At 47.0% G+C, this 22,928-nt stretch overlaps 5 protein-coding genes across 7 annotated transcripts in view; 4 read left to right on the top strand and 1 right to left on the bottom strand.

The window, feature by feature from the left end:
• gon4la (gon-4 like a) overlaps window positions 1–2,869 on the top strand; it is a 9,023-nt gene extending 6,154 nt beyond the window's left edge. For all 3 annotated transcript variants that reach the window (XM_035620251.2, XM_047330095.1, XM_047330094.1), the window contains exons 21-26: window positions 58–153; window positions 468–674; window positions 759–902; window positions 1,010–1,281; window positions 1,429–1,531; window positions 1,633–2,869. In XM_035620251.2, coding sequence (XP_035476144.2) covers window positions 58–153; window positions 468–674; window positions 759–902; window positions 1,010–1,281; window positions 1,429–1,531; window positions 1,633–1,746 — 936 coding nt within the window. In that variant the 3' untranslated portion in view covers window positions 1,747–2,869. The remainder of the gene's footprint in view (window positions 1–57; window positions 154–467; window positions 675–758; window positions 903–1,009; window positions 1,282–1,428; window positions 1,532–1,632) is intronic.
• Window positions 2,870–3,343: 474 nt separating this feature from the next.
• pdia8 (protein disulfide isomerase family A, member 8) lies at window positions 3,344–9,517 on the top strand. Its single transcript, XM_035620219.2, has 13 exons — window positions 3,344–3,811; window positions 6,312–6,390; window positions 6,559–6,676; window positions 6,807–6,914; window positions 6,999–7,125; window positions 7,216–7,329; window positions 7,421–7,546; window positions 7,642–7,824; window positions 7,925–8,033; window positions 8,128–8,256; window positions 8,389–8,468; window positions 8,541–8,598; window positions 8,687–9,517. Exons 1-13 carry the CDS (start codon window positions 3,648–3,650, stop codon window positions 8,774–8,776), a joined length of 1,485 nt encoding a protein of 494 aa, XP_035476112.1. The 5' UTR covers window positions 3,344–3,647; the 3' UTR covers window positions 8,777–9,517.
• Window positions 9,518–10,209: 692 nt separating this feature from the next.
• cct3 (chaperonin containing TCP1, subunit 3 (gamma)) lies at window positions 10,210–15,484 on the top strand. Its single transcript, XM_035620212.2, has 14 exons — window positions 10,210–10,332; window positions 11,585–11,646; window positions 12,593–12,643; window positions 12,735–12,797; window positions 12,894–12,990; window positions 13,083–13,200; window positions 13,272–13,458; window positions 13,541–13,690; window positions 13,774–13,906; window positions 14,261–14,342; window positions 14,436–14,616; window positions 14,705–14,950; window positions 15,033–15,164; window positions 15,261–15,484. The coding sequence occupies exons 1-14, from the start codon at window positions 10,305–10,307 to the stop codon at window positions 15,351–15,353; spliced, it is 1,623 nt and encodes a 540-aa protein (XP_035476105.1). The 5' UTR covers window positions 10,210–10,304; the 3' UTR covers window positions 15,354–15,484.
• An 832-nt stretch (window positions 15,485–16,316) lies between these two features.
• LOC118291805 (glycosylated lysosomal membrane protein) lies at window positions 16,317–19,471 on the top strand. Its single transcript, XM_035620227.2, has 7 exons — window positions 16,317–16,479; window positions 17,118–17,282; window positions 17,538–17,636; window positions 17,753–17,908; window positions 18,079–18,297; window positions 18,434–18,702; window positions 18,811–19,471. Exons 1-7 carry the CDS (start codon window positions 16,387–16,389, stop codon window positions 18,986–18,988), a joined length of 1,179 nt encoding a protein of 392 aa, XP_035476120.1. The 5' UTR covers window positions 16,317–16,386; the 3' UTR covers window positions 18,989–19,471.
• Window positions 19,472–20,081: 610 nt separating this feature from the next.
• On the bottom strand, window positions 20,082–22,695 carry jtb (jumping translocation breakpoint). The gene is made up of 6 exons (XM_035620240.2): window positions 22,504–22,695; window positions 21,747–22,003; window positions 21,320–21,360; window positions 21,143–21,228; window positions 20,974–21,053; window positions 20,082–20,878 (listed from the first exon to the last, which is right to left on the bottom strand). Exons 2-6 carry the CDS (start codon window positions 21,833–21,835, stop codon window positions 20,722–20,724), a joined length of 453 nt encoding a protein of 150 aa, XP_035476133.1. The 5' UTR covers window positions 21,836–22,003; window positions 22,504–22,695; the 3' UTR covers window positions 20,082–20,721.
• Window positions 22,696–22,928: the final 233 nt, after the last annotated feature.

Consider the following 22,928-nt stretch of genomic DNA (forward strand, 5'->3'; position numbering starts at 1 on the left):
GACAGATGAATCGATTATCAGAAACTGTGTAATGATCCATATTTTGTATCTTTGTAGGAAAAGGTGTGGTCGGGAGGAACTGAGGAGGAGGAGGATGAAGGTGATGAGAGACGGTCGGAGGACGAGGCGTTCGCTCAGGATTATCTCCACAGAGTAAGACCAACACAGTGTGACATCATAATGTTACCTGAAACCTGATTGGTTGGCAGTGATTCTAGATTCTTCCTGATTGGTCCAGAGAGCTGATGAAGTATTTATTAGTTGGTTACACAGATCAACAGGTGGTCAGTGCATGGTGTCTCTGTGGGTCCTCAAACAGACAGCAAAGAAACACTCTCAGTACATTCAGGACAAAGGACCAACTCTTTAACCACACTCAACATTCGGAGAGTCAGGACAGATTTTTTTTCCCCGACAATCATCATCATCGTCATGTTGTTGCTTACTGCTTCCTGTTTCCTGTGCAGGTGTGTGAGGTCGTGCAGGTGTGTCCCAGCCGCTCCAAGCAGCTGCTCCAGGAGCTGAACCACTTTTCCTCGGCAGGGCCCCTGGAGGCCTCGGGGGCCCCGGAGCGTCTGTACGACGGACTGATCTGCGTGTTGCGGCCCTGGCCTCAGCTGCTCAGAGACTTTGCTGCTTTCCTGAACCGGGACCAGGCCCGGTGCTGTGGACTGGTGAGTGACATCACTCTGACATCACACTGACATCACTCTGGCTGAACCTGTGTTCACTCTTCTTGTCTGGGTTTTCTTGACCAGCTGTTGGAGCAGCAGCTGTTTGAACGCAGCCGACGTTTTCTACGGCAACTGGGGCAGAGCCTGGGAGAAAGCTCCGCCCTCTACCAACAGGTGGTGTCAGTGCTGCAGGGAAGCCCCTCCCCCCCTCCCGCAGACATGGACACGGTAGATGATTTAAACACATTTCAGACAAATCAGAGTGAAATTCAGAGTCAATGATTTACATCAGCTGTTTTCCCTGATTGATCAGATTTAGTTTTTTCCTCCCTCAGATCTCGGCTCTGCTCGGTAAACATCCTGAGCTGCAGGAGCTTTTCCAGCAGTTTCACGGCCAGTCGTCGCCCGACGCAACCAGCTCCTCCGAGGCCACAAAGACGGACTCTGTTTCACAGAATCCTTCTGACGGGAACAGGACGGGGGTCGACCGTCTGACATCTGAAGAGAGCGAGACAGGAAGTGACGGAAAGGAAGAGGAGGAGCGACCGGTTTGTGCCAGAAACATCTCGGTGACCTCGACCGGAAAGAAGGTCGTCATCTGGACCCGGTCAGAACAGAACCACAGAAACACACTGAGCATCAGCTCTACATACTGTACACAACATGAAAACATCTTCACAACCATCAACATCCTGATAAGTCATAATTATATATCCTCATAAATCAACATCCAAAACACCACTTCCTGTTTCAGGGAGGCGGACCGCGCCATCCTGACAGCCTGTCAGCAGAGTGGAGCCAATAGGAAAACCTTCAGACAGGTGTCCGCCCAACTGGGAAACAAGACAACCCAACAGGTGAGAGGGGGCGGGGCTTCAGCGTGCACGTGAAGGGTTGGGGAAAAGTTTCAGAAAAGTAGACTGAGAAAACCACGTCCGTCTGTTTCTGTTTTTCCCAGGTGAGTCTGCGTTTCCACGACCTGATGAATCTTTTCCAGTCTGCGTCGCAGAGTTCGACCTCCTGTTCCACCGAGGGCCAGCCAATCAGCAGACAGGAAGCAGCCCCCGACTAGGGGCTGGGCCGATCAAGGATGAATCTGCGATCTACCAGAAAGTGGATTTCAGAGCCTGATCCAGATCCACTTATTAAGAACAGAAGATCAGAACTGATTGAAACTCTTGGCTCCAGAAACATCGACCTCAAATCAGTTTTATTGACGCTAGATCTTAACAGCATGATACTAATAGGACACACAGCGACTGTTTCAAGAACACATTTAAAGTTATACTAGAGTTCCAGAAGGTTCCAGACTTGGAAGCAGCTAATGTAAATACGAAAAGGACAAAAGTGTTAAATATCAACAACTGTACTTTTCTCTAGATGTGACTCTAGAAGTCTTCTGTGACATCACCTGAACAGATTTGTTTCCGAGTCAAGAAACGGCTCTAGAACTCAAAGGATTTTTAGATTCACACGATTCAAATCATCAGTTTTATTCTAGAACTCAAACAGAATGATTCTAGAGTTCAGACGGCTTCACTGTGTTCATCAGCTGTTCCAGACTTCGCTAAAAGAAACGTTTGTAAAATTAATTCTGGAGTTTTTCGTTTCCCCAGGAGGTTTGACTCTTGAGCCCATTTATATATGAACGTCTGAACTTCCTTAGAACCTCTTCCTTAGAAGAGTATGTTCTTCGTTCAGGAAAGGGGATTCTAGAATTCTCTGGAACAGATCAGTTTCATTGATCCAGGGTTCGATTGTGATGCGAAAAGATTCTGAACTCCAGAGGAACTTCTCGATCTTCTATCTTTGTCCATGAACTCCAGACAGCGTGAAGACCAATGAGAGCAGACTTTAACCCCAGCTGCCTGCGTTATTTTTTCATATATGATCTCATTATTTATTTAGAATCGGCACTGACCTCACCGACACTCCGCCTGCTGGCAGGGTGTCTGGAGGGCGGGGCCTCTGTGAGCCACAGCGAGGTCAGACCTGAAACAAGAAGGAAATACTGAAAAAGCTCAGACCATGCCCACGACCTTGTCACCGTGACAACACATCTCCACTTCCAGGTGCTGATCACATCTGTATCATCAGGGACAGAGACGACTTTGCTGCAGCTTCAGAACCTGGTTCTAATATTGGGAGTTTTTTATTTTTATTAATGCTTCAAACATTAAAAGTAATACATTGTTTTCCCCTGAGGCATCTGTTACCCCCCCCCCCCCCCCCCCCATGTGTCCCGATTGACTTACCAACGTGCTCACGGACGTTCGACAGAAACTGTTTATTCATATTGAATGTGAATGAATCGACTGTTTGATCCAGTAAAAACATTTTTCAAAAGAAAAAAAATCTCTAAAATTATAATTTTTTCTCTGCTTGAATATTGTACCTAATATGATAATGAGTTTTTCTCCACTGATGCTCATTTAATTTTAGTTTAATTAACTTGATGCTGAGGGGTGGTGGTGATGATGGGATGCGCTGTGATTGACAGGTCTTTGGGTCAATGACAGGATTACATCGCATCATCGCTAACGGCTGTGGACCAATCAGAGAGCAGTGTTCCGGTATTTTTTTCTGTGGTCCCGCCTCTCCTCTGACAGGTGCAGAGTGGTCAAGTTAGCTTCAGTTTCACAATAATACCGGAAATACAGGGGGAAATCTACGTCTTTCTTTTCTCTAAAAGCAGTTAATGACTAGATCGGACTTATTTGATGTCATCTTTTGTGGGAGAGTCACGTGTCGTAGTTCCTCACATGTGTTTTATTGAGTATAATTGATTCACTCGTGGACTTTGTAAATTTCAAGTGTTGTTAGACGTTGGTCTTTTATTTTGAAGGTCCCGGTCGGAAACGTGCGTACCGCAGTCCACCTTTAACTGTCGGTGTAACGGGAGGACGTCGGTAACGTCTCGTCCGTCGTGTTAGCTCGTTCTTCCACCGGAGAGTCGGTGGTCGCTCCTCCGTCATGGCGGCCGCTGTCCGCCTCCTTCCCGCCGTCACGCTCGCGCTCGTGTCCCGGTTTCCCGCCGCGGGGTGCGCGCGCAGGGACGTGCTCGAGCTCGGGGACGCGGACTTCGACTACCTGGCGACGGAGCACGAGACGATGCTGGTGACGTTCTACGCTCCATGGTAACGGACGTTAGCATTAGCACCGTTAGCTCAGAAAACAAACACGGACGAATACTCTTGTTTGTTAACGCGTCTCTTTCTCCTCCTCCATCCCTCCATCCACCCTCTCATCCCTCCTCTTCCCTTCACCATGTCTCCTTCTCTCATCCCTCCTCTTCCCTTCCTCATGTCTCCTTCTCTCCTCCCTCCTCTTCCCTTCCTCATGTCTCCTTCTCTCATCCCTCCTCTTCCCTTCCTCATGTCTCCTTCCCTCATCCCTCCTCTTCCCTTCACCATCTCTCCTTCTCTCATCCCGCATCCCTCCTCTTCCCTTCCTCATGTCTCCTTCTCTCATCCCTCATCCCTCCTCTTCCCTTCCTCATGTCTCCTTCTCTCATCCCTCCTCTTCCCTTCCTCATGTCTCCTTCTATCATCCCTCCTCTTCCCTTCACCATGTCTCCTTCTCTCATCCCTCCTCTTCCCTTCCTCATGTCTCCTTCTATTATCCCTCCTCTTCCCTTCCTCATGTCTCCTTCTCTCATCCCTCCTCTTCCCTTCCTCATGTCTCCTTCTATCATCCCTCCTCTTCCCTTCCTCATGTCTCCTTCTATCATCCCTCCTCTTCCCTTCACCATGTCTCCTTCTCTCATCCCTCCTCTTCCCTTCCTCATGTCTCCTTCTCTCATCCCTCCTCTTCCCTTCCTCATGTCTCCTTCTCTCATCCCTCCTCTTCCCTTCCTCATGTCTCCTTCTATTATCCCTCCTCTTCCCTTCACCATGTCTCCTTCTCTCATCCCTCCTCTTCCCTTCCTCATGTCTCCTTCTCTCATCCCTCATCCCTCCTCTTCCCTTCACCATGTCTCCTTCTCTCATCCCTCCTCTTCCCTTCCTCATGTCTCCTTCTCTCATCCCTCATCCCTCCTCTTCCCTTCCTCATGTCTCCTTCTCTCCTCCCTCCTCTTCCCTTCCTCATGTCTCCTTCTCTCATCCCTCCTCTTCCCTTCCTCATGTCTCCTTCTATCATCCCTCCTCTTCCCTTCCTCATGTCTCCTTCTCTCATCCCTCCTCTTCCCTTCCTCATGTCTCCTTCTCTCATCCCTCATCCCTCCTCTTCCCTTCCTCATGTCTCCTTCTCTCCTCCCTCCTCTTCCCTTCCTCATGTCTCCTTCTCTCATCCCTCCTCTTCCCTTCCTCATGTCTCCTTCTATCATCCCTCCTCTTCCCTTCACCATGTCTCCTTCTCTCATCCCTCCTCTTCCCTTCACCATGTCTCATTCTCTCCTCCCTCCTCTTCCCTTCCTCGTGTCTCCTCTCATCCCTCCATCCACCCTCTCCTCTCATCCCTCCTCTTCCCTTCCTCATGTCTCCTTCTCTCATCCCTCCTCTTCCCTTCCTCATGTCTCCTTCTCTCATCCCTCCTCTTCCCTTCCTCATGTCTCCTTCTATCATCCCTCCTCTTCCCTTCACCATGTCTCCTTCTCTCATCCCTCCTCTTCCCTTCCTCATGTCTCCTTCTCTCATCCCTCATCCCTCCTCTTCCCTTCACCATGTCTTCTTCTCTCATCCCTCCTCTTCCCTTCCTCATGTCTCCTTCTCTCATCCCTCCTCTTCCCTTCCTCATGTCTCCTTCTATCATCCCTCCTCTTCCCTTCCTCATGTCTCCTTCTATCATCCCTCCTCTTCCCTTCCTCATGTCTCCTTCTATCATCCCTCCTCTTCCCTTCACCATGTCTCCTTCTCTCATCCCTCCTCTTCCCTTCCTCATGTCTCCTTCTCTCATCCCTCATCCCTCCTCTTCCCTTCACCATGTCTCCTTCTCTCATCCATCCTCTTCCCTTCACCATGTCTCCTTCTATCATCCCTCCTCTTCCCTTCACCATGTCTCCTTCTCTCATCCCTCCTCTTCCCTTCCTCATGTCTCCTTCTCTCATCCCTCATCCCTCCTCTTCCCTTCACCATGTCTCCTTCTCTCATCCCTCCTCTTCCCTTCACCATGTCTCCTTCTCTCATCCCTCCTCTTCCCTTCCTCATGTCTCCTTCTCTCATCCCTCATCCCTCCTCTTCCCTTCACCATGTCTCCTTCTCTCATCCCTCCTCTTCCCTTCCTCATGTCTCCTTCTCTCATCCCTCATCCCTCCTCTTCCCTTCACCATGTCTCCTTCTCTCATCCCTCCTCTTCCCTTCCTCATGTCTCCTTCTCTCATCCCTCATCCCTCCTCTTCCCTTCCTCATGTCTCCTTCTCTCCTCCCTCCTCTTCCCTTCCTCATGTCTCCTTCTCTCATCCCTCCTCTTCCCTTCCTCATGTCTCCTTCTCTCCTCCCTCCTCTTCCCTTCACCATGTCTCCTTCTCTCATCCCACTCAATGCTTCCTTCCCCCTCCTTCCTTTCCTTGTCTTCTGCTACTGTATATCTCCTTCCTCCTCATTTCTCATCGGTTTCTCTCCTTCCCTTGATCTCTCCTTTCCTCACCTGCTGTCCTTCCCTGTTTCATCCCTCGTCTCCCCCTTCCTTTCCTCTCAGGTGTGGTCACTGTAAGAAGTTGTCTCCAGAGTTTGACAAAGCAGCGAGGAGACTGAAGGGGAGCGTCCAGTTAGCAAAGGTAACATCTTCACCATCCTCATCGTCATGGACAACACATGATCAAGTGATCAACTCCGACCTGAGGTCATGTGATCATGTGATCAAACTTTCATTATAAACCTATGTGATGAAATAATTTAACGCACCTGTCTGTCACCTGTCTGTCTCACCTGTCTGTCTGTTTCAGGTGGACTGTACATCTCACTCACAGACCTGTGAACGTTTTGGGGTCTCTGGTTATCCGACTCTGAAGATCTTCAGGAATGGGAGAGACTCCGCCCCCTACGATGGACCTCGCACTGCAGGTAAACACACACACACACACACACACACACACACACACACACACACACACACACACACACAGAGATGAAGTGAAAATACAGTGTGTGGGCGTGTGTGTGTGTGTGTGTGTGTGTGTGTGTGTGTGTTCAGAGGGGATCTATCACTACATGAAGAAGCAGACGGGTCCAGACTCAGTTCACCTGCAGACTGATGAAGACCTGCAGACCTTCATCACTCACTACGAGGCCAGTGTCGTCGGTACGAGGCTCCTCCCCCTCTGTGATGATGTCAGGCTGCGTTGTATTATAATATATTATTATATAATGTGTGTGTGTGTGTCAGGTGTGTTTCCAGGTGCGGCATCTCGTCTGTCAGACTTCCTGAAAGCTGCAGGTCTTTTGAGGGAACAGTTCCGATTCGCTCACACCACCGACCTGCGACTCGGCGCCGAGTACGGAGTTCAGTCTGAGTGAGTCAGAGGGGGCGGGGCATATGACCTGTGCAGTATTTCAGATGTTAAAGGTTGTGTCTGTGTGTGTGTGTGTGTGTTTTCCTGCAGGAGCGTGTTGTTGTTCCGACCTCCCAGACTCCGCAATCGGTTTGAGGATGATGTGGTCGTCTTCTCTGATCACATGACCATCACATCCCTGAGGCGCTTCATCAGAGACAACATGTGAGTTTAACACTGACCCCAGACCAGTTAGACCTGAGACCCACAGAGACTCACCTGTCTGTCTGTCTGTCTTTCACCTGTCTGTCTGTAGCTATGGTCTGTGTCCTCACATGACTCTGGAGAACAGAGAACGTCTGAGAGGTCGTGACCTGCTGACGGCATTTTACGACCTGGACTATCACCACAACACACGGGGCTCCAACTACTGGAGGAACAGGTAACACACACACATACAAGCACACATACACACTCTTTCACCTGACTACAAGTGTGTGTGTGTGTAAGCCCCTCCCTCTGTGTTTAATTTGCCAGGGTGATGAAGGTGGCTTCACAGTACACTGGGCGGGGCCTGACGTTCTCAGTAGCCAATAAGAAGGACTTCCTGTCCGAGCTGGAGGACGACTTTGGTCTGGGAACATCGGACGGAGGAGAACTGCCGTTCGTCACGATCCGGACTAAACTGGGCCACAAGTTCACCATGAGGGAGGAGTTCACGTACGTAGCCAGGCTAAACTATGACACCATGAGGAGTTCACGTACGTAATCGAGCCATACCAGGCTGAACTGGGCTAACGGTTGCTGGCCTGTGTTTCAGGAGGGACGGTCGTTCCCTGCAGAGGTTCTTAGACGATTACTTCGCGGGTCGACTCAAACGTTATGTCAAGTCGGAACCTGCGCCAGAGAGAAATGCTGCCGCCGTAAAGGTGAGACGGATCAAGGCTTTCTACCCGTGTGACCTCTCTGTGACCTCTGACCCCTCTGTGACCTCTGACCTCTCTCTCTGGTTGTGAACCGCAGGTGGTCGTAGCTGAAACGTTTGAAGACGTCGTCAATGACCCGGAGAAAGACGTTCTGATCCAGTTCTACTCTCCGTCCTGTCTACACTGCAAGAAACTGGAGCCGGTCTACAGAGAGCTGGCTGACAGGGTACACCTTCAACACCGTCATCATCATCATCATCACCTTCATCATCATCATCACCACCCGGGCTGTGAGACTACATTACCCATCAGTCCCGTTCGTCCTGATGAAGATTTTAACTCTCTCTCCATCTCTCAGCTGTACTCGGATCGGAACATCGTCATCGCCAGGATGAACGCCGTCAACAACGACGTCCCGCTGGGCTACGACGTCCAGGGGTGAGTCCAGTTTCTCTGTGACCACACTTTGAACCGGGGATCGTGTTTTGAATCCTGCGTCTCTGTCTTCAGGTATCCGACCATCTACTTTGCCCCGGTGGGTAAAAAGGATGAACCTATACGATACCAGGTAACTCTTGACTCCCGGGGGGTCAGGAGGGGCAGGGGGCGGGTTCTGGGCGCGAGCTGATGATTGACATGTTGTCTTGTGTCGTCAGGGGCCTCGAGAACTCAAAGACTTCCTGAACTTTCTGAAGCAGAAGGCAGGTCGCGGCGCGGCGTCCAGCGGGTCGAGGGATGAACTCTGACACGTCATCGTCCACCGATCGGACCTGACTGCTTGTTTCCATGACGACAAGCGTGTAGCGTGGCGACGAGACGGGATCCCGCTCACAGACCTGGACCTGGACCAGAGACAGGAAGTGATGAGAGCACAGCTGCGTGGACACCTGTCCGTCATGATGTCACACCTCCTGACATCCATCACCCAACTGCCTGCGGTCACGTGACTGTCAGCTGTTTTTATTTTATTTATTTTATTTTTTCTTATGAATGGAGCATGCTCAGTCTCCACCAGGGTTCTTTGCAAAGCATCCTGGGAAACGTATTGACTGAGTGACACAACACGTGAGCCCCATATTTTTACAACATGAATCCTCGGCTGAAATTCTTTTTTTTAACCGACACAAAAAAAGAAGAATCTCTGGTTCCTATAAAATTTATTTATTTATTTATTTGTTTGTTTATTCATATATTTATTTATTTATTTTGAACCAAAACAAAGTCACAAATTTCTTTAAAACATAAAAAAAAAAATTCTAGTGAATAAAATACAGAGAAATAAAATTGAATCAAAGAAACCTTTTTTTTTACTCAAAATGTTCTCGGTGAGAAAAAAAGTGGTCGAGACCGCGCATGAGAAGAACATGATGGAAAAATTTAAACTTTTATTTGTCTTACACGCTGAAATATTGTCGTGATTGTATTTGAAAGAAAATTCTGAATCCCTGTTAAAATAAAGGTTCAAAGGAAACGAGTTGACACGAGAACCAATATTCTGCTTCTGGTTTTTGTTTCATTGTTTTAGTTTGATAATAAGAATACTGACACGTATTTAAATTTCTGATGAATCTTGTGATTGTTTTGTTACTGTGAAAACCTGACTGGTCACCTGACACTGTTCCTATCAATTGGGCGTCATTCAGATTATCCTGTTGATAGTTAGTTACTTTGTTAAATTACTGAGTTTCAATATTTTAATCCGAGAATCAGTCCTAGTAATTGGAAGTACCAATATTTCAATACCAATCGCAAATGAACATCAATCTTCTGTAGAAACCGTGACTTTCTTGGTCTGGAGTGCAACATGATAGCAGCAACAAAGTCAGAATGTAAAAAAAATGTTTATTTATATAATAATATCGACTTAATAAAAATCTGGCTATCTGTACTCGGATTTCAAATATATGCTCCGAAAAATCTACAGAGAAGTCTGGAAATGTGAGTCTGGAGTTTTGAAATGAAAAATGTGTCGGAACTCTGAGATTCATCAACATCAACGCTGTGGATTTTGAAAACAATAATTCAAACCTCACTTCTAGTCTGTCGCTGATGTTTTAAACGAACTCTTGTTGGTTTTTCACTTTTCACCATAAAAGGCGGAGTATCTGTCGCTTTAACGCTTCCGGCTCGTTGACTCTCTATTGGTGGAGACGCCTGTCTGTCAGTCGTGTCACTGCTTGTCATCTGGTTGGTCCCGCCCCCTGCTCGCTGACCCCGCCCTCTCGCTCGCGCCTCCAGAAGCTTCCAGTCGTACTGCTCCGCTCCTCCGTCAACATGTTCGGTCAGCAGGTGCTGGTTCTCAGTAAGTGTCTCCGTTCAACACGTCCTGCGTTCAGCCGGTGAACGCTTCACCGGAGGCGGCCCCGGTGAGGCGTTCACCGGCTCCGGTTCTTTTGAGGCTGTTCCCCGTTGCAGCCGGGGCCGCTGCGTCGCACGTGCTTCCGCTGAACCAGATGCTAACTGTTAGCATCGTCAGAGCGTGTCGACTCACGCACGAGCTAACGACGCTAACGAAGCTAGCGCGTCCCCCGTTACTCCGCATGAAAACAGACCGTTAGCTGCTATTAGCTGCTTTAGCAGTTAGCTGCTTTAGCTGGTCGCACAATGGAACTTCCGCGTGCTCGGTCTTTTCTAACGGCCTGAAGATGAAAGCCTCGCGGCCCGGTGGAGAGCTCCCGTCAGGGGCCGTTAGCAGCTAGCGGCGGCTATAGGTGATGGGGATGATGCTTTGTTGGAGCAGCCCCACCCTCACTGGTCCGGATCGATCCATCGAGACCCGACTCGGATTATCAATGTGTATTTAATCCTTCATCTGCGTCATTAATAACATTTGACAGAATCATATTGATGCTATAAATCGTTCATATTCCTGCAGATATGAAGAGAATCTGTCTTTAATCCACGTGAGAGCGGATGTTTGAACTCGAGCTGACAGTTCATCGATCAGTCAACGACTCGTGGTTCCTGCGCAGTAACGAACATTTGTATTCGAGACGTTCACAGACTGAACAGACGTGACGATCCGCCTCAGTCTCTCATTCATGTCCCCACGTCAGTGATGAGCGTTGCCATAGCGACACACCTAGAACAGGTGATGTTGGAGTTTGACAATGTGTCAATGTTTCAATGTCAATCTGCAACATCACGATCAACTTTGTGGATCAAGTGACACATGATCACACTCAGTCAGAATGTGACGTGTTAAGAGTTACATCTATAAAATGATTCATTTACATAATAATAATATATATAATACTATTTACTGAATAAGCATCTAGTGTTTTGTACTCGGACGTCAAATAAGGTCTGAAAAGTCTACAGAGAAGTAGGACTTTTTTTAAGTCATAATTCTCAGATTTCAGCTTCTTACATGTGAATATTCTCTGGTTTCTTTGCTCCTCTATGACAGTGAACTGAAGATCCAAACAAAACACGAATCTATAAAATAATGGACGGATTCATCGATGATGAAAATGATCATTAGTTGCGGCCCCTCGTTTCAAAATAAAAGCTTCTCTGTGGATACAAGTAACTTCCTGTCTGTTCCTCTGCAGACCAGAACATGAAGAGGGAGTCGGGTCGTAAAGTCCAGACCGGGAACATCAATGCTGCAAAGGTGAGAACGTGGTTTTCAGTTTGTCCTTCCCGTAGTCTGTTCCTCGCTACTATTTAAGGATGAAATGGTTTCACGGTGTACTGACGGTTATTTCTACTGTTTCAATTTTAATAATCATTAAACCCGCGGTAGACTACCACAGTGAATACTGTCCTTCTCCGTTAGCAACAGTCTCCCAGACGCAGCTGCAGCGTTGGTTTGTTGTGGAGCCGTTCATTTAATTCTGCAGAGAGAATCAGTCGGGCATGAAGCTTCGAGGTTCAGCGCACAGTCTGAGTTGTTGGTCGACGTCTGATCATTGAATCAGAGAAATGAAACTGTCTGATTGTTTCATGGTGGTGATGTTGTGAAGCAGAATCAAACGGGATCTTTGTGTTTGCGATGCAGCCGCAGCCTCTTACTCAGTTTTTTTTCTTTTGAAACCTTTATGAATCTTTTAATCATGTATTAAAAACACAGAGATAATACTGCTAACCGTGATAGTTTTGATCACTTTAACCGTCATCTTAAATTTTCATACCTTTACATCTCTTATATATATATATATATATATATATATATATACATATACATATACCTTTATCAGGTTATGTATCAGAAGTCTTGTTTTCTAATAAGGATGTCGTCATCCACGTCAGTCTGTAGTTTTTTACCCTCGACTGGTTTATTGGTTTTTCACAGATGTCAGTATCTGCATTAATGTTTGTTGATATAAAAACTTGTTTTACACAATAAACAATGATGAAAATGTGAGTTTATGTTAAAATGTTACAAAAAGGTTAGTTTCTAAATTCTAGTTCTATGTTTGGTTGTATTTATGTTATATATGATAAAGGTTCTGATAACGACGTCTTAGGAATCACTGACAATTATTTATATATATATTTATATAAATATAAATTTAATCCACCACAGACGGTCTGTAACCAACGTGTCTGTGTTTCAGACCATCGCAGATGTGATCCGGACCTGTCTCGGCCCGCGGGCCATGATGAAGGTGAGACGACCTCAGACAGACAGAATCACACAGGACCATCGATGACATCACAGAATACTTAATGAGCATATGTGTGTGTGTGTGTGTGTAGATGCTGCTCGACCCAATGGGAGGCATCGTGATGACCAATGATGGGAACGCCATCCTCAGAGAGGTGAGGGGAACTCGCCGTGTCTCACACACACACAGACCATGAACACCTCGACCCGTGTCTCCGTGGTAACAGAAACCTGTGTCTCCATGGTAACAGATCCAGGTGCAGCATCCCGCGGCCAAGTCGATGATCGAGATCAGTCGCACGCAGGACGAAGAGGTGGGAGACGGGACCACGTCCGTCATCATCCTGGGTGAGCAGCGTTTCAGTATCAACGGTCTCTGACTGTCGGTCTCTCTGTGTGTCTGAGACTGTCTGTAACTGTCTGTTGTCTGTCCTCGTCAGCTGGGGAGATGTTGTCGGTAGCAGAACATTTCCTTGAGCAGCAGATTCATCCCACGGTGGTGATCAGCGCCTACAGACAGGCTCTGGAAGACATGTTGGACGCTCTGAAGGAGGTCAGGTACGTGTCTCTGTGAGGGTTCACCTTCACAAACAAACACACGGCTGACCTTTAACCTCTGACCCCCCCAGCACCCCGGTGGACACGTCGGACCGCTCCATGATGCTGAAGATCGTCCACTCTGCCATCAACACCAAGGCTCTGAGCCGCTGGTCCGAACTGGCGTGCGGCATCGCACTGGACGCCGTCCGCACTGTGGAGCTGGAGGACAACGGGCGCAAAGAGATCGACATCAAGAAGTACGCCAAGGTGGAGAAGGTAAGACTGTGAGGTGCCTCGAGTAACCCCGCCCCCTCAGGCCCCGCCCCGTCCCCTCTAACAGCTGCATCGTCGTGTTCAGGTTCCCGGTGGGATCATCGAGGACTCGTGCGTCCTGAAAGGAGTCATGGTGAACAAGGACGTGACTCATCCTCGCATGAGACGCATGATCAAAGAGCCTCGCATCGTCTTGCTGGACTGTTCTCTGGAGTACAAGAAGGGAGAGAGCCAGGTGACACACACACAAACACACAAACACACAAAAACACATATGTAACACACACACACACCTGACCCCTGACCATGTGTGTGCAGACCGACATCGAGATCAGTAAGGAGGAAGACTTCGCCAGGATCCTGCAGATGGAGGAAGAATACATCCAGCAAATCTGTGAGGACATCATCCGCCTGAAGCCAGACCTGGTGTTCACTGAGAAGGGCATCTCAGGTGGGAGAGACACACACACACACACACACACACACACACACACACACACACACACACACACACACACACACACACACACACACACACCCGGGGTCACTCACTTTAGTAAACAGTTTTAACATGAGTCACAATAAATGACCCGGGTCAGCTGACCTCTGACCACGCAGGTCACACGTGTCACTTCCTGTGTCCGTCGTCCTCTCTCTCTTTACTTTGATATTCCTTCACACTGCAATTCATGATGGTAGTTTGCTCACAATGTTGTGTCGACGTCAGCCTGGTGCATCATGGGATTTTAGCTCCAGTGTTTACATGAGACCAGGACAGGAAGTGACACCAGCTGTTTGTGTGCAGATCTGGCGCAGCACTACCTGGTGAAGGCAAACATCACGGCGATCCGCCGTGTCAGGAAGACGGACAACAACCGCATCGCCAGGTAAACAACTCCTGGCGGTCAGCTGCGGCCTATCGTCTCCGTGCACCGTGTGATGTCACTGATGTTCACTCTCTCTCTCTCTCTCTGCGTCAGGGCGTGCGGGGCTCGTATCGCCAGTCGGACCGACGAGCTTCGTGAGGAAGATGTGGGTTTGGGGGCGGGGCTGTTCGAGGTGAAGAAGATCGGCGACGAGTATTTCACCTTCGTCACCGAGTGCAAAGACCCTAAAGCCTGCACCATCCTGCTGCGAGGGGCGAGCAAGGAGATCCTGGCGGTGAGGACCCGTCCCGCTGCAGAACCTCCTCGGTACCGTCGTAACAGGTCACGTGACCCACTTCTTGTCTCTCTGCTCTGACCCCTAGGAGGTGGAGAGGAACCTGCAGGACGCCATGCAGGTGTGTCGCAACGTGCTGCTCGAGCCCTTCCTGTTGCCGGGCGGCGGCGCCGTGGAGATGGCGGTGTCCAAGCGTCTGATGGTGCGCTCCCGCGCGCTGACCGGCATCGAACAGTGGCCGTACCGCGCCGTGGCCCAGGCCCTGGAGGTCATCCCCCGCACCCTGATCCAGAACTGTGGAGCGTCCACCATCCGAGTGCTCACCTCGCTCAGGGTAAGACGCTCAAAAACGTTCTTGTTAACTCCAGTGAACTTTACTTCAAACTGCTGCTGACGACACCGTGTCTTGTGTTCAGGCCAAACACACTCAGGACGACAGCGTGAACTGGGGCGTGGACGGAGAGAGCGGCGTTCTGTCCGACATGACGGCACTGGGCATCTGGGAGCCACTTGCCGTCAAGGCTCAGATCTACAAGACCGCTGTTGAGGTCAGGATAGACCACTGATACAGATCAATACTGATCCAGATCGATCGATAGAGAGACGGACGACTCACAACACTTTCTGCTGCCTCTGTGTTTCAGACAGCCATTTTGTTGCTGCGCATTGACGACATCGTCTCCGGTCACAAGAAGAAAGACAAAGAGGATCAGATGGGAGGACCAGGCGCTGAGTAGATCCACATCAGTCCACATCCGTCTGTGTGCGTGTTTGCGTGTGTGTGCGTGCGTGCGTGTACGTGTGTGTATGTGTGCCAGACGACTCACAAACGTAATTAAAACAGTTAATAAAGTTAACGTTAGAACTGGTTCCTGTTCTGTCTCTTTCTCTGTGGATCTGATCAGCTGATGTTCTGTGACTCACGTTATGGATCATTAACTATTAATGAGGATGTTGCCTGAAAAAGATTTGAAAACAGTTTAAATTTTTTTAAGCTAAGTTTCAGGTGAATCATATTTCATCTTATCAATCTTTTTTTTTTATAACAATTTTTGGGAATTTTAAAAATGTTTCTTTACATATATATAAATCATAATCATAGATTCAACATGTAAACAAGACAGACACTGACTCAAATGTACTCTTAAATACAGATTAATTAAATGAATAAAGTAAACAATTATACGTAAATACAAATAACTATAATTAAAAAGACAATGTCAAATCATTTGACTGTTTTCAATAAGTCATGTTGGATTGTTATGTTCTGTCGATCATTAATTCAAACTTAAGGAAAAATATTAATAGATCAATATCAATAAAAGATCAACATGATGTGAACTTGCCTAAATATTAATATGTAGAAGAAAAACAGTAACAATAATTACACGTGGAGTATGAAATGTTGCACTTAATAGAAATGAAAAGAATATTACACGTGACAAACTATCACGTTAACAGATATTAAAAATAAAATATCGCAAAAAAGTGGAAAAAGGTCAACGGTGAGCAATAACTTTAAATCATCCAAGATAAATGAAACTATTAAATTTCATATAAAATCAAAGATTAAGAATTAAAATATAAAACTTGAAAATGAGTCAAATTGAATCAGAATCATTTAAACACGCCGTGTTTTGATGACGTCTTCTGTGATTGTTATAGAGTCTTTGTCAATAAAGATCTGGAAGGCGGGGGGGCGGGGCTCCCAGCGGTCAGCTGACACACGAGGCATGACGTCATGTGACCTGCTGCTCAGTCACAACAAAGATGGCGGCGGCAGCGGTGCAGATGAACCGCGGAGTTTCTTTTCTGATTCTTGTTTCTGTCTTAACTTCGTGTCGCAGCTCGTTCACACGCCAGGTGAGAAAACGTGACGTCACACATGAGATGACCGAGTCGCAGAAACAAACAGGAAGTGAAATCTTTATGTTTTATGTTAAAAATCTTGTTTGTTTCAGACAAACATCCGGAAAATGTTCCAGATTAAAAGTCTCCGATGTTTATTGTTTTAAGTGCAGTTGATTGTTCTGTATGAATTTCAAGCAGATCATTTTTAATACGATTAGAAACAAGTTTCACTTCTGTTTCCACTTCAACTTCCTGTTTGTTTCAAAAAGTCCGATGACAAAATCAGATCAACGTGAAAAGATCTGAAAGATTTTCAGAAAAAAATGAACCGCCTGTGATCAATTGTTAAAAAGATCAAACGAACGTTAACCATTTGATTTGTCGTGAATCTCGTCTGTAACATAATGAGTCAGTACAAAAGGAAGTGATGTCACAATAAATCAGTTCATGCAGATCATTGATCTTTACATTTCATCTATACAATATTATATATGGAATGTGAGAAACATTTTATTTTTTCAGGTTGTTTATTAATTCTTCGTCAGAGTTATTATTAAAACTTTGTCACTGACCGGATTCGGCATAAATAACTTTATTTAAAACGAGAGGTGTCGGCCTCTGATCGCTGACCACTCACCTGTTTTGATTAGTTGTCCATACAGTTGAACCCCGGCTCGCCTCTGCCGCCCCCCGATGGCGACCTGCTGCACGTGAGAGCCGTGGGAGACAACGACACGCTGCACTTCCTATTCTGCAGCCAGGGGGCGCCGGCGCTGCTGCTCGTCCACACCAACTCTTCTTCTTCTGCCGTCCAGGTCAGTGCGACGACGTATAGTCGACCTCACTGCTGCCATGCTAACTCTCCGAAACTGTCATAATGCCATTCATAGTGACATCATTATGACATCATTCCTAACTTATGATCATAAACTAATTTTCAATCTGTCGAAGCTTCAGGTCACGTCTTGAGTAGATATAGAGATGTTGGAATAATGCATCTCTTGATGATGTCACTCATACGAAGGGGAATCATTTCCTGGTTCCTGACGTTCTGACATGTTCGCCCTCAGGTCGACTGGCCGCTGTTCCTGGCGTCTAACACCAGCGGCGGCCTGCATGTGGAGCCGGAGAGCAGCGTCATGTCCAGCGCCGCCGTCGTCTTCAGCCGGGTCCGACACACAGACACACGCGCACACACACACACACAAACATACACACACAAACACAGACGACGTACGTCACCTCGAGATGTTTTCTTATTGACTGAATTTCGTTTCTCTCTCAGCTGCTCGAGTACGACGACGTCAACAACACGGCCGACCCGACCTCTGACCTCTTCCCCCCCTACGAGCTGCGGGACGTCGCCTGGTCTCGTCTCAACCTGTCGGGTTTAACTGCTCAACTCTGCGGCGCCGTCGGTGGCGGTTTACTTTGCCTGCAGGTCGGACCGTCCCGTCGCCACGGTGACACCAGGGTCACGTGACATCTGATGTGACCCTGTGTGGTTTTTAATTCATGTTGTTTTATCCATTAGAAACAGATAGAATGTCACGTAGAGGATGATGATGTCATCAACAAATCGTATTTATAGATTTTTTTTTCTCTTTCCAGTTGTCTGTGTTTGAGTCGGAGGGGCGTGGTCAGTCCTGGCCCCGCCTCACACACACGGCTAACTCCTCCCAGTTGGGGGTGTGGCTCGATGGCGTGTCGCCTCGGGCGGCTCGGTCCAGGTTCCTATTGGAGCTGCAGGCGGTGGGTGGAGCTTATCCTCTGAGCAGGGTGGAGGTCCGTCGATCTATCGACGACGAGTACATGCCGTCAATATTCAAGGTAAAACTTTATTAATGCACCAGGTTTGACATGAACAGTAATCAATGAACAGAAAAAGACATCACCATGGAAACTAGCAGGGACGTTTTTAAAACCCTGTGTTGTCCCGTGTCCACTTCCTGTCCCGACCCCTCAGGTGTCTCAGTGGGTCTCGTCGGCGAACGGCAGCTCTGACGTTCAGAGTTTCGTCCAGTGGAAGCCGGTGGCGTATCGACGGGCTGATCCGGCTCTGGAGGACGCCACGCCGTGCCGCCATTCGGACCCCCGGCCTCAGAGCGGCGAGGCTGTGTTGGCAGCGTCCGCTCTGATCCGAGCGTTTTACTCGGAACCGGACACGTTCGGACTCAACATGAGCTTCGGCCTCGCAGGGGAATCGTTCTACAACAGCACTGGGTTCCTCAGCTGGTCCGTGATCCTCTGGCTTCTGATTGGATGATGTTTTTAGTTTCTTCACTTCCTGATGACGTGTCGTCTCTCTCTCTCTCTCTCTCTCTCTCTCTCTCCCGCCCGCAGGACGCTGTTGGTGGGTGTCGGCTCTCCTCCAGTCGACTCCTTCTCGCCTCTGGTTGTCGCCATCATGGCGGTCGGTCTTGGAACTCCCATGATCCTCTTGTTGCTGGGCGGACTCTGGGTCTGTGTACGTAGGAGGGAGGTGGATTCGACGGCGGCGGCCTACGAGCCAATCAACTGAGGGCGGGGTCTTGAGCCAATGAGACGACAGAGACAATGTTTCTATTAAAGACTTGCTGATCCCGTTGATGACATCATCTCTCTGATGGCCCAGACGGCCAATCAGAGTCCAGGAGAGTTTTGAACAATATTAGGTTAATATTTGATTCACTATTGAATCAAACGTGACCGGAAACAATTATGTTTGAGAATTTTTGATTATTCAAATTTTAAAACCGCTTCAGAAATATTTGGTTAAATTCTTAAATTGAGTTCGTGCTTGAACGTTTCATCTTGTTACATTCATTTCTACATTTAGTTTTGATGATAGTTTATTGTTGTCAATAGCAGATTAATCATCAACGTTTCAAACTCGGATCAGTTTGCAGAGTTTGTCTGCTTAAATGTTCACGTGGTTGAAAATATAAATGTTTTTTTTAAATCTGCGCTCAAATCTGTACAAACGCAAAAGAAAAGTTTTATATCAATAAAATGTTCAAACGTTGAAGCTCCAGATTATTTCAGTAAAAAGTAGTTCCGTTTTAAATGTGATTATTGATCATCGATCAGACTGAAAGTTAAAGTGTAGTAACTTATTTTATACCTCACTTTACTGTGACATTCGAACTAAAGCTGCAACAGTTCATCGATTAGAAATCGATTACTAATTTAATCGCCAACTATTTTGATGATTGATTAATCGGTTCAAGTAGTTTTTATGATAAATTCTCTGATTTCAGCTTCTTGAATGTGAATATTTTCTGGTTTCTTTGCTCCTCTGTGACAGTGAACTGAAGATCTTTGGTGTGTGGACAAAACATCATGTTGAGGTTTGAGAAACACGACCGTCATTTTTCACGATTTTATGAACCAAACAACTAATCGATTAATTGAGAAAATAATCGACAGATTAACCAAAAATTAAAACGATCTTAAAGTTGCAGCCCTAATTCAAACCTTTAACCGTTGTCATACTAGGACATTATGAACTATAACCTCGTATGATGTCATATATACTCTGATGTTACCATGACGACGTCATCATTATTCTCACTTTCAGCTCCGTCTTTGTTTTATTTGATTATTTTTCATTCCGTTTCAGTTAATCAGATGAGTTTTTGTGGCTCATGTTCAGTTTATTAAATCCCAGAAAAATAAAACATTTACAGTGAAACGTTGAATTCAAATCATAAAATCTGATCTTCGCCGGTTCTGGAAAGAAAAAGAACGATCAGATCCCAGGGAGCGGTAAGGTCAACCAATCAGGTTCAGGTCCAGTTTCCTTTTGTTTTCTTCACTTTGAAAAAAACCCGATACATTTTAAAGCAAACAGTTAAAAAATTCTCCACGAAGATTTGAATTTAAATACTTAATATTCAATGAGGTAAAAGTTAATTTCATGAAGCCCCAGAATGTGAAAAAACATGATTAATTTTTCATTGATGGTTTATGTCTTGATGGAGAATTTAACTTGTGAATTTTATCAGAAAAGATTTAAACCCTGATGAAGTTAAAGAAAAGAGCTCAGACTCTTCCGCCTTCGTGTCGGCTCCTACTGTCATGTTTCTGAACTCGTGTTAAATAAAGTTTAGGTTGAAAATAAAAACGGTTCCGCAGATTTCTTCAGTCCCAGTCGACCTCAGTCTGTCGTCAGTCCAAACTCCACCTGCTGCTTGCAGGTACAAAAACTACTTTCAGGTCCTGGTCCAGGTCCAGATCCATGTCCAGATCCATGTCCTGGTCCTATCTGGTCTCCTAGATGGACTCGATCTGGCGGCGGACCTTCTCGGACGCCAGGCGGTCGAGCCACCGCTGGCGGACGACCACCACCATGGAGAAGAGAACCGTTAGAGCCAACATGGCCGCCTCGAACTTCCAGAAGAGATGTTCCTCCATCACGGCTGAGCGACAGCTGCGGAGACACATGGTGACAATGTATCAACATCTGACGTGTCCACGTACGTGTATCTATATCTACATATTATTATGGACGTTGTGACCTCTGACCTCTTGTACTCGTCTCGGTTGGACTTGGTGCAGTTGACTCTCTCCACGTAGCCGGTGTATCCGCAGGCCGACCACGACGTCTGAAACACAACGGGCAACACGACGTCCGTCACAAACTCACTCACTCACTGCTGGTGCCTCCAGGGACGATAACATTTCAAACACTCACCGCCTGGAAAGCGTTGCACTCAGAGCACACCGTGGTCACGACAAACTCCTCCAGCAGCCAGCAGGGGGCGACTGCAGGCTTCCCCGCTGCAGGGGAAACAAACAACAACAGAGGCCAAGAGGTCAATCTGATTACCAGAAGTCTCTTTTGAGACATTTAGATCTTGTTTTCATGTACCTGTGGTTTTCTCTTCACTCAGCAGCGCCGCTCCGAACACCCTGAAACACAACACAACACAACACGTGAACACCTGAACGCCTCACAAAGGAGACTACTTCTGCTTCTGTCCTTCCCACGACAAGTTTAAACCACGTAGACGTGTTTATAAAAAGCTCTGTATAAATATCAAATATCAAACATCAAATATCATATTTTACTATGTATTTTTCTACCTATAATACTACAACCTTCTATACGATGGTGTTCAGTGAACAGACTGACCTCTGACCTCAGGGTACGACTTTTAACGTCTCATGTTTTCATAAGAGTCTGATTAAATCAACAATATGTAAAACTACTTCCAGGAATATGGATTGTCTTCAGTCAGATTGACCTCTGACCTCAGGGGTACAAAGTGACCTCTGACCTCAGCGTGCAGACTGACCTGAGGGAAACGAGGCCCCAAAACAGAGCGTGGAGGACGAGGACTCGGGGACGACAACACGCCACGGGGATCCGACAGTCGCTCTCCATCGGCCTACACCTCCACCAGGACGCCACCGCCGCCACCCCCCGACCCCTCGGACACGAGTAACTGACGGTCACGGTTCTTGTAGCTACTTCCTGTTTGACTCACAGACGGTTTCCTGTTTACATGATTCAACTGACCTGTTTTGTTTCAAGGCTCCAGGCTGCAGAAACCTGGAAGATAAAACAGATCAACCAACCAATCAATCAATCAACCAACCAATCGACCAACCAATCAGGTGTGTTCTGATCAATGACATCATTTAGCATCAGTCACAAACTGATCAAATTCAACAATCTTAGATTTGATTAAATGTTGAAAGTTCAACCAGTTTCGTTGTTGCTCGTTTTTTATTTTTCCGTTCACAGTGGAACGATGTGAAGAACTGATCAGCTGATCGATCGGTTAGTCGATCAGCTGTGAATCGATAAACTCTTCTATACTATAGTTTTACAATCCGTCGCGTCTCGGAACAAAAACCGCGCGTTAGTTTGCTAACAAGTTAACACAGCGATGACGTCATCGAACAGTTCGTAACCAACCGGAAGGTGAAGAAGAAGAAGTGATAAGAATCAGCATGAGTCGCGATTAAAACAACAACAACAGCTAATGCTAACAAGCTAGTCTGTTCTTAAACGCCAGGTATGCTAGCGTTAGCTTAGCTTGTGCTCACCGCAATCCGCTGGAACAGCCGCCATCTTGAAACCAGCGCGGGAAACCGAGAAGAAGAAGCGACCGATAATCAACGACTCGATCTTTTAATCGACCGAATCATGGAGATGTGATCGAATGTTAACCGCTGCTACCGACACCGTCCGCGGCCTGAGACCCACAGGATGACGTCCAACTACACGAGTCACATTTCCGTCGTGTTTCCTTCAGAATAAAAGTTTGAACGATCCTCCTGAGTTACGCCTTTTAATATCTACGGTGAGGAAACACGTCTACGAAATATATACAGGTATTTATCGGTCACTTAATTATTTATATATATATTTATGACTCTGCTCTGTTTCTGAACTGTGATTTCGAATGAAATAAAAGAAAATTAACTTTGAAGGTCAAATTGCGTCAGTTCCGGTTTGTTGGAGGTGTAAA

The sequence above is a fragment of the Scophthalmus maximus genome, chromosome 22, assembly GCF_022379125.1.
Source record: "Scophthalmus maximus strain ysfricsl-2021 chromosome 22, ASM2237912v1, whole genome shotgun sequence".
NCBI lineage: Eukaryota > Metazoa > Chordata > Actinopteri > Pleuronectiformes > Scophthalmidae > Scophthalmus > Scophthalmus maximus.

Excerpts from the sequence above, each read along its gene's own strand:
- pdia8 (XM_035620219.2), top strand. The coding sequence starts at position 3,648 with ATGGCGGCCGCTGTCCGCCTCCTTCCCGCCGTCACGCTCGCGCTCGTG. Across the intron at positions 7,330-7,420 it reads CGCTTCATCAGAGACAACAT|CTATGGTCTGTGTCCTCACA; the intron begins GTGAGTTTAACA and ends GTCTGTCTGTAG. Across the intron at positions 8,257-8,388 it reads ACAGAGAGCTGGCTGACAGG|CTGTACTCGGATCGGAACAT; the intron begins GTACACCTTCAA and ends TCCATCTCTCAG.
- cct3 (XM_035620212.2), top strand. The coding sequence starts at position 10,305 with ATGTTCGGTCAGCAGGTGCTGGTTCTCA. Across the intron at positions 12,798-12,893 it reads GGAACGCCATCCTCAGAGAG|ATCCAGGTGCAGCATCCCGC; the intron begins GTGAGGGGAACT and ends CCATGGTAACAG. Across the intron at positions 12,991-13,082 it reads CACGTCCGTCATCATCCTGG|CTGGGGAGATGTTGTCGGTA; the intron begins GTGAGCAGCGTT and ends TGTCCTCGTCAG.
- LOC118291805 (XM_035620227.2), top strand. The coding sequence starts at position 16,387 with ATGGCGGCGGCAGCGGTGCAGATGAACCGCGGAGTTTCTTTTCTGATT. Across the intron at positions 16,480-17,117 it reads GCAGCTCGTTCACACGCCAG|TTGTCCATACAGTTGAACCC; the intron begins GTGAGAAAACGT and ends TGTTTTGATTAG. Across the intron at positions 17,283-17,537 it reads CTTCTTCTTCTGCCGTCCAG|GTCGACTGGCCGCTGTTCCT; the intron begins GTCAGTGCGACG and ends GTTCGCCCTCAG.
- jtb (XM_035620240.2), bottom strand. The coding sequence starts at position 21,835 with ATGGAGAGCGACTGTCGGATCCCCGTGGCGTGTTGTCGTCCCCGAGTC. Across the intron at positions 21,361-21,746 it reads TGGGGCCTCGTTTCCCTCAG|GGTGTTCGGAGCGGCGCTGC; the intron begins GTCAGTCTGCAC and ends GTTGTGTTTCAG. Across the intron at positions 21,229-21,319 it reads GAGTGAAGAGAAAACCACAG|CGGGGAAGCCTGCAGTCGCC; the intron begins GTACATGAAAAC and ends TTTCCCCTGCAG.